The sequence below is a fragment of the Anolis carolinensis genome, unplaced genomic scaffold (assembly GCF_035594765.1).
Source record: "Anolis carolinensis isolate JA03-04 unplaced genomic scaffold, rAnoCar3.1.pri scaffold_7, whole genome shotgun sequence".
NCBI classification, from domain to species: Eukaryota; Metazoa; Chordata; class Lepidosauria; order Squamata; family Dactyloidae; genus Anolis; species Anolis carolinensis.
Window position 1 is genome coordinate 32,923,386 of NW_026943818.1, and position 10,085 is coordinate 32,933,470.

General features: G+C 46.0%; 1 protein-coding gene across 1 annotated transcript in view; it reads left to right on the plus strand.

Moving 5' to 3' along the window:
• The window catches only part of amh (anti-Mullerian hormone), a 15,219-nt gene extending 5,405 nt beyond the window's left edge, over positions 1–9,814 (plus strand). Inside the window, exons 1-5 of the mRNA XM_062960097.1 lie at positions 1–331; positions 3,868–4,040; positions 5,616–5,739; positions 5,827–6,016; positions 6,719–9,814. The exon at positions 1–331 is cut by the window's left edge and continues 5,405 nt beyond it. Coding sequence (XP_062816167.1) covers positions 1–331; positions 3,868–4,040; positions 5,616–5,739; positions 5,827–6,016; positions 6,719–7,613 — 1,713 coding nt within the window. The 3' untranslated portion in view covers positions 7,614–9,814. The remainder of the gene's footprint in view (positions 332–3,867; positions 4,041–5,615; positions 5,740–5,826; positions 6,017–6,718) is intronic.
• The last annotated feature ends 271 nt before the right edge of the window (positions 9,815–10,085 follow it).

Genomic DNA, 10,085 nt, shown 5'->3' on the forward strand with positions numbered 1-10,085 from the left:
GGTCAGACCTTGGCACGTGGTGAGGTCTTGGGGTCCTTGGGAGACGGCTTCCAACCGTGGTCTCCTGAAGAGCCGGTCTGCCGAGTGAAGCTGGACCAAGGCAGCGTCTGGGGTCCCAACCATCTCGAGGTGGTGGGCCTCCTCACCGGCTACGACAGTGGGTTCCTCAAGGCGCTCGGCCGCTCAACTTGGAGTCTTGAAGAGCGAGAGGCCTTTGGGGTCTGCCCCACGGAGACCGGACCCCGCGGCCTCCTCTCCTCCCTCCGGCGAGTCGGAGAAAGCTTGGCCGACCCCGTGGAGAGCCGTTTCCTCCTGCTTCACTTGGAAGAAGGTAGGTCAATGGGTGCAAAAGGTGTTGGACGCGGGAATGGGTGCTGTATGGTGGTCTCAAAGGCTTTCATGGCCAAAATCCCTGGGTTGCGGTGGGTGCTGTGTGGTGGTGTCGAAGGCTTGCTGTGAGTTTTCCGGGCTGGCTCGCCGTGCCCTTGCATCACTCTCTCCTGGCGTTTCACCCACATCTGTGGCAGGCATCCTCAGAGGTTGCGGGATCTGTCGGAAACCAACCAAGTGGGGTTTATATTATCTCCCGGGTTGGGAGAAAGAACTCTTCGTCTGTTGGAGGCAAGTGTGGACGTATTGTGCATGGATTCCCCTCCCCCAGGCAGGAAGCTGCCAGGCTTTGAAGCTGCAAGGCTACTCGATGCCAATCAAGGTGACCAATGACAAAATCCACACTTGACTCCTACAAACAAAGAGTTCTTTCTCCCACCCTGGACATCATGCCACACACACACACACACATATATATATATACACACACATATATATACTAACTCCTCCCAACAAAGGCAGGAAGCAGCCAGGCTTTGGAGCTGCAAGGCTACTCAATGCCAATCAAGGTGTCCCATTGCAACGTCCACACTTGCCTCCTACAGACCAGAGTTTTCTCCCACTCTTGACATTTTCCAACATATATATAAACTTGAACTCCTCTTGACAAAGGCTTTCCCCCCCCCAGGCAGGAAGCAGCCAGGCTTTGGAGCTGCAAGGCTACTCAATGCCAATCAAGGTGTCCCATTGCAACGTCCACACTTGCCTCCTACAGACCAGAGTTTTCTCCCACTCTTGACATTTTCCAACATATATATAAACTTGAACTCCTCTTGACAAAGGCTTTCCCCCCCCCAGGCAGGAAGCAGCCAGGCTTTGGAGCTGCAAGGCTACTCAATGCCAATCAAGGTGTCCCATTGCAACGTCCACACTTGCCTCCTACAGACCAGAGTTTTCTCCCACTCTTGACATTTTCCAACATATATATAAACTTGAACTCCTCTTGACAAAGGCTTTCCCCCCCCCCAGGCAGGAAGCAGCCAGGCTTTGGAGCTGCAAGGCTACTCAATGCCAATCAAGGTGTCCCATTGCAACGTCCACACTTGCCTCCTACAGACCAGAGTTTTCTCCCACTCTTGACATTTTCCAACATATATATAAACTTGAACTCCTCTTGACAAAGGCTTTCCCCCCCAGGCAGGAAGCAGCCAGGCTTTGGAGCTGCAAGGCTACTCAATGCCAATCAAGGTGTCCCATTGCAACGTCCACACTTGCCTCCTACAGACCAGAGTTTTCTCCCACTCTTGACATTTTCCAACATATATATAAACTTGAACTCCTCTTGACAAAGGCTTTCCCCCCCAGGCAGGAAGCAGCCAGGCTTTGGAGCTGCAAGGCTATTCGATGCTCATCACGGTGGCCCATGGCAACACCCACAGACAAAGGTTTTTCTATATATATCAACCCCACTTGCTTTAGTTCCCATCGGACCTCGCCACCCCTGCCCTGGATGTGGGCGAAACGTCAGGGGAGAGTGATGCAGGGGGGTCGGGCAACCCCTGCCATAGATGTGGGCGAAACGTCAGGGGAGAGTGATGCAGGGGGGTCGGGAAAACTCAACAGAAATCTTCCTTTAGTGGCTTTGTTGGCCGGCAGAATGGGATTCCCGTCCGACACAAAAAGTGCGGTCGCGAAGAAAGGAACAATGTGGAAGGACACAGAAATCAGAAACCAGAAGTTCCCATCGCTCGGAGATTAAAAAAAAAAAAACTCTCCAAAAGTTTAGATTGTAACAGCTTGTTAAAAAAATATGAATTTTTTAAAAAAGTCCTTGGCTGCAATCGGAAGGGCGAAAAACACAAGGAGGCCTTTGTGATCGCGGATCCCGAGGACAATACGGCCCCGATATCCGCGCTTCGGTGGAAATGTTTATTTGCCTCTCAAGGTCTTTCAGTCAACCCAAATCATCATCATCATCATCATTATTATTATTGTTGTTGTTATTATTATTATTATTAATTGCTTTGGGCCCCGTGAGGGAGAAAAGCAGGATCTAAATATGTTGTTGTTATTATTATTATTATTATTATTATTATTATTATTATTATTATTATTATTATTTATTGCTTTGGGCCCCGTGAGGGAGAAAAGCAGGATCTAAATATATTATTATTATTATTATTATTATTATTATTATTAATTGCTTTGGGTCCCATGAGGAGAAAAGCAGGATCTAAATATGTTATTATTATTATTATTATTATTATTATTATTATTATTATTATTATTATTTATTGGTTTGGGTCCCATGGGGAGAAAAGCGAGGTATAAATTATTATTATTATTATTATTATTATTATTATTATTATTATTATTATTATTATTTATTGCTTTGGGTCCCATGAGGAGAAAAGCGGAATATAAATTTTTTATTATTATTATTATTATTATTATTATTATTATTATTATTATTAATTGCTTTGGGTCCCATGGGGAGAAAAGCGAGGTATATATTATTATTATTATTATTATTATTATTATTATTATTGACACAACGACATTGTATGACACAGCAAACAAGATAGATATGCTGGATTTCGTTTCATTTCGTTTCGATTATTATTATTATTATTATTATTATTATTATTATTATTATTATTATTTATTGCTTTGGGTCCCGTGGGGAAGAAAAGCAGGATATAAATATATTATTATTATTATTATTATTATTATTATTATTATTATTTATTGCTTTGGGTCCCATGGGGAGAAAAGTGAGGTATAAATTATTATTATTATTATTATTATTATTATTATTATTATTATTATAGTATGACACAGCAAACAAGATAGATATGCTGGATTTCGTATCACAAAATCACAAGTCGAACACTTCCCAAGTGTCTAGGACTGTGTGATTATTATTATTATTATTATTATTATTATTATTATTATTATTATTATTATTATTATTTATTGCTTTGGGTCCCGTGGGGAGAAAAGTGACATATAAATATATTATTATTATTATTGTATGACACAGCAAACAAGATAGACATGCTGGATTTCGTATCAAAAAATCACAAGTCGAACTCTTCCCAAGTGTCTAGGATGGTGTGATGTATATTATTATTATTATTATTATTATTATTATTATTATTATTATTATTATTATTATTATTTATTGTGTTGGGCCCTGTGAGGGAGAAAAGCAGAATATAAATAAAGTATTATTATTATTGTTAAGTTATTTGAAATTGTCAATTATATAATTGTCCCAAATGCATAAGGTTGCGGGTGAACTACAACTCCCATCATGCCAGCTCAACCCTGAAAAACTCCATCAGTAATTATTATTATTATTATTATTATTATTATTATTATTATTATTATTATATTATTTGAAATCGTCGATCATGTAATTGTCCCAAATGCATACGGTTGCGGGCGAACTACAACTCCCAGAGAAGAAATTGATATTTTCACGTTTATTATGTGTATATATTTATTAATTTTTTTGGTTTTTCCATTTTTCAGTGAAATGGGAGGCCGAGACGAAGCTCCGCTTCAAGGTGATGTTTCCAGAGGAGGTCGGGGAGTCTTTGGGGCCCCCGCAGCACTCTCTCCTGGTGTTTTACCGCGGCCGGAGGGACGGCGGACGCAACCGGGAGACGTTCCTCGTCGGGGGAGAAGGCCTACGCCCGAAACAGGTGCGGACAGACCTATGTCGGGTGGCCAAACAGCATCAAGTTGTGCCGATGGGGCCTATATGGGGTGCAAGGGGTAACGATATGGGGTCTCGGGTGTAACAACATGGGGTCTCAAGGTCAGCTGAATGGGATACATGAGCCAACATTATGGGGTCTAAAGGACAACTATATGGGGTGCAAGGGGCAAAAATATGGGGTGCAAGGGGTAACAATATGTGGTCTAAGAGGGCAACTAACAAAGTGTGAATTTTTTAGTTTACAGATGAGGTATAGGGAAGACTGACCCTCAGTTGAGGGGATCAGGGAGGCTCAATTGCTTAGTTTTGAGTCAATTTACAATAAGTTTGGTGACATATTTTAAGGTAGTCTGTGCCCTGATGAGGTACAGGGAAGACAGACCCTCAGTTGAAGGGATCAGGGAGGCTCAATTGTTTATTTTTGAGTCAATTTACAATAAGTTTGGTAACATATTTTAAGGTAGTCTGTGCCCTGATGAGGTACAGGGAAGACAGACCCTCAGTTGAAGGGATCAAGGAGGCTCAAATGCTTATTTTTGAGTCAATTTACAATAAGTTTGGTGACTTATTTTAAGGTAGTCTGTGCCCTGATGAGGTACAGGGAAGACTGACCCTCAGTTGAAGGGATCAGGGAGGCTCAATTGCTTAGTTTTGAGTCAATTTACAATAAGTTTGGTAACATATTTTAAGGTAGTCTGTGCTCTGATGAGGTACAGGGAAGACTGACCCTCAATTGAAGGGATCAGGGAGGCTCAATTGCTTATTTTGAGTCAATTTACAATAAGTTTGGTGACTTATTTTAAGGTAGTCTGTGCCCTGATGAGGTACAGGGAAGACTGACCCTCAGTTGAAGGGATCAGGGAGGCTCAATTGCTTAGTTTTGAGTCAATTTAAAATAAGTTTGGTGACTTATTTTAAGGTAGTCTGTGCCCTGATGAGGTACAGGGAAGACTGATCCTCAGTTGAAGGGATCAGGGAGGCTCAATTGCTTATTTTTGAGTCAATCTTTGTTTTAACTTGTTTTGTCATCTTGTGTTTTAAACTGTGTGTATTGTTAATGTATTTGTGCTGTTACTTTTGTAACATTGTGAGCCGTCCCGAGTCCCCACGGGGAGATGGTGGCGGGGTATAAATAAAGTTTTATTATTACTATTTTTATATAAGTTTGGTGACTCTTTTTAAGGTAGTCTGTGCCCTGATGAGGTACAGGGAAGACTGATCCTCCGTTGAAGGGATCAGGGTGACTCAATTGCTTATTTTTGAGTCAATTTAAAATAAGTTTGGTGACTTATTTTAAAGTAGTCTGTCTCCTGATGAGGAACAGATAATCTGTGATTGTGTTTCACAGGGTGACTGCAGTTTAGAGCAGTAGAGAAAGAAGTTTGAAACTCATTCTAGCCTTGCAACTGTTAACCAAAGTGCCTCTAAAGAGAAAGTTACTGTAACCATTAAGCTTTTTGCCAGAATAAACGTGTTATTGTTCTTTGAGGTCCAAGGGGTAACAATATGGGGCCCAAGGGGCAGGTTCATTTGTTTCCCATTCCGTTTTGGTCCTTAGGTGGTCTGCCTCTCCCGGGGAACCCGCTTCCTCGTCCTCCAAGGCTCCGAGGTTCTGGGGAGACGTGGGGTCGGCCACCTGAGCCTCGAACTCGCCTTGGAAATCCGACGTCAAAGCCACCCAGGTACGGGTGCCGCGAGGCGGGGTGGCCGTCTGTCGGGAGGGCTTGGGTGGTGTCACCCCTTGTAACATGTCCGTCCTGTTGCTCCAGACGTCCCCCTCTCCCCCCGGGAGGCCCAGGAGCTCCTCTTCGGCTTCGACCCCAAGTGTTTCACCCGCATGACCCCGATGGTGTTGCTCTCGGTGAAGCGTTATCCCGGACCCACGTCCCATCCACCTCCCAGGTCTTCGTTCCTCGCCGCCAGCGGTAGGTTGGACACGGTCCCGTACCTGGCGCCCAGGTGAGCTCGACTTCTCTAATAATAATAATAATGTTTGGTGGTATCTGCAAACATGAGCAGACAGATAGTAGCAAAGAGTCACACAGGAGAGAGAAAGATGGATTGGGTCGTTGTGTGTTTTCTGGGCTTTCTGGCCACCTTCCGGAAGCACTCTCTCCTGGCGTTTTGGGCATCGTCAGAGGTTGTGAGGCACGATGGATTGTGTTGTCGAAGGCAATGAAGATAATGATGTTGTTACCCATTCTCGATCTGACATTGTAGTGACAATGGCTGGTGTAACCCCTTTGTAGTGACAATGGCGGGTGTAACCCCTTTGTAGTGACAATGGCTGTTGTAACCCCTTTGTAGTGACAATGACTGGTGTAACCACTTTGTAGTGACAATTGCTGGTGTAACCCCTTTGTAGTGACAATGACTGGTGTAACCCCTTTGTAGTGACAATGGCTGGTGTAACCCCTTTGTAGTGACAATGGCTGGTGTAACCCCTTTGTAGTGACAATGGCTGGTGTAAACGCTTTGTAGTGACAATGGCAGGTGTAACCGCTTTGTAGTGACAATGGCTGGTGTAACCCCTTTGTAGTGACAATGGCTGTTGTAACCGCTTGGTAGTGACAATGGCTGGTGTAACCCCTTAGCAATGCACCTCAGATAGTTACTACCTGGACATTTCTGTCTCACAAGTCCTGCTTTCCATCCTTGCAGCGCTTTGCCCGCTGTCGGCGCTCCACTGTCGGCCCCGAACACTTCGGCGCCCTCCGACACCCGCCGCTTCCTGGCCTGCCTCTCCCGCTTCGTCCACCGGGTCCTGAGCCCTGCCGCGGATACGGGGTCCGCCTCCCGGGCCCGCTTGCGCCTGGACTTCGACGCCATGGAGGCCCTCCCGCACTTGCGCCTCAACCTGTCGGAAGAGGTGGCGCTGGAGCGACTGGTGCACTCCGAGGACCAGTTGGTGGTCTTCTTCCCGGAAGACGGCCGGGCCTTGGCGGAGGACCAGGTGGAGAACTGGCGCCTGGAGGGGCCCTTGCTGCGGCAGATGATGGAGAAACTCCGCGAGGTGATCTGGGACCTCAAGGCGGTGCCGGCTTTCCGGGCCAACGCTGAGCTTTTCCGCACCCTGACCGCGTTCTGCTACCTCCCGGTTATGTCGGACTTGGACAGCGAGGGGGTACCGAGGAGCAAAATCCACAGCCTGTTGCTGCTCAAGGCGCTCCAGGCCGTGCGGGCCCGTTGGCGGGAGTCGAGGCGGGCCCACCGCAGCGCCCGGGACAGCGCCACCCGCCGCGACGACGACTACTGCCAGCTGCGGGACCTGCAAGTCGACCTGGTGTCCACCGGGTACATCATTCTGCCCGAGTCGTACAACGCCAACAACTGCGCGGGTCCCTGCCGCAGCCCGCTCTCCACCCGGGTCTCGGACTATTACTCCCACACCGTCTTCCTCTTGCGGATGCAGGAGCAAGGCTCGCCGCTCGACCGGGCCCCCTGCTGCGTGCCGGTCAAGTACGCCCAGAGCCACATGGTCACCTTCACCAGCGACCAAGGGCTGATGGTGAAGGTCTACCCGGACATGGTGGCCAAGGCGTGCGGGTGCCGGTAGAGCGAGGAGGACTGTCCTCCGGACTCACAAAACCCGTACTGGTGCCGGTCGAGCGGGGAGGACTGTCCGCCTGACTCTGAAATGCGTACAGGTGCCGGTAGAGCTGGGAGGACTGTCTGCCGGACTCTGAAACCCGTACGGATGCCAGTCGAGCAGAGAGGACTGTCTGCCGGACTCTGAAACCCGTACGGATGCCAGTCGAGCAGGGAGGACTGTCTGCCGGACTCTGAAACCCGTACGGATGCCAGTCAAGCAGGGAGGACTGTCTGCCGGACTCTGAAACCCGTACGGATGCCAGTCGAGCAGGGAGGACTGTCTGCCGGACTCTGAAACCCGCACGAGTGCCAGTTGAGCTGGGAGGACTGTCCGCCGGACTCTGAAACTTGTACAGGTGCCAGTTGAGCAGGGAGGACTGTCCGCCGGAATCTGAAACTTGTACAAGTGCCGGTTGAGCGGGGAGGACTGTCCGCCGGACTCTGAAATCCGTACGAGTGCCAGTCGAGCAGGGAAGACTGTCCGCCGGATTCTGAAACACGTCGGACTCTGAGAACCCGTACGGGTGCCAGTCGAGCAGAGAATACTGTCCGCCGGACTCGTGAAACACGTACTGGTGCCGGTCGAGAGATGAGGACTGTCCGCCGGACTCTGAAACCCGTACGGGTGCCGGTCAAGCGGGAAGGACTGTCCACCGGACTCGTGAAACGCATACGGGTGCCGGTAGAGCGCTGACGTATCCGCGGGACTCGCTGAACCCGAATCCCCGCAACAGTATCCCAACACTCCTCCCCTTGGTACTGTATAGACCTGCCCATACGTTGGGACTCTCAACTAAGCTCCTATCACGTATATATGTGACTACGAAGTCCACGGATCCTTGGGACCAGAATCCCCGCGACGGTATCCCCCTTGGAACTATATAGACCTGCCCGTACGACTATCATATATATCATATATACTCACGTATATTTGGGTACTACAATGATGGCTTTTTGATACTCCCTATATACCATATAGACGCAATGTATGACTCAAGGACTCCTGCATATTCCAAATGGCAGGCCTATATACTAGTAGTGGCCAAAATTCCAGATTTTGATACGAGCTCCTATGGCTACCCTATATACTCATGTATATGTTGTCGTCATGTACGTGGATGGTGATATGCGTTCCGATGACTATCATATATATTAATGTATACGTTGACCTTATGGGACTCAAACTATGGATTTTGGTTTGAGCTCCTATGGCTACCCTATATACTCATGTATACGTTGACGTCATGTATGTCGAGGGCAGGTTACGGATTTTGATATGCGTTCCGATGGCTATTATATATATTAATGTATATGTTGACTTTATGGGACTCAAACTATGGATTTAGATATGAGCTCCTATGGCTACCCTATATACTCATGTATACATTGATGTCATATATGTCTAGGACAGGTTATGGATTGTGCTATGCGTTCCGATGGCTATTATATATATTAATGTATATGTTGACTTTATGGGACTCAAACTATGGATTTTGATATGCTTTCTGATGGCTACCGTATATATTATTGTATATCTTGACCTCATGGGACTCAAACTATGGATTTTGATATGCTTTCTGATGGCTACCGTATATATTAATGTATATGTTGACCTAGTGGGACTCAAACTATGGATTTTGATATGCTTTCTGGTGACTACCATATATATTAATGTATATGTTGACTTTATGGGACTCAAACTATGGATTTTGATATGCTTTCTGATGGCTACCGTATATATTAATGTATATGTTGACCTAGTGGGACTCAAACTATGGATTTTGATATGCTTTCTGGTGACTACCGTATATATTAATGTATATGTTGACTTTATGGGACTCAAACTATGGATTTTGATATGCTTTCTGATGGCTACCGTATATATTAATGTATATCTTGACCTCATGGGACTCAAACTATGGATTTTGATATGCTTTCTGATAGCTACTGTATATATTAACGTATATGTTGACTTTATGGGACTCATGCTATGGATTTTGATATGTTTTCTGATGGCTACCGTATATATTAATGTATACGTTGACCTTGTGAGACTCAAACTATGGATTTTGGTATGAGATCCTATGGCTGTCCTATCGACTCATATATACGTTGACATCATGTATAAAATAAATAATATAAATACAAATAATATTAAAATATAATAATAATTAATAATAATAATAATGCCTATAATGGGATTGCACGTAGTTCCGGGTTCTAATCTATACCATTAATGACGCTACGCCAGGATGTAAATATTTCTTTTATTTTGTGGAAAGAGAATACGAGAAATTCTCCCAATTTAATAGGAAAATGAGAAGTCCGAGGAGTTCTAAGGAGCCGGGGAAACTGAGGCAAAAGTGGACCGAAAGTGGGTCCAAAGGTCTCGTTTGAGGTCACTCTGTGAGTTGGAGGTTACGAGGAGTCGGGGGCA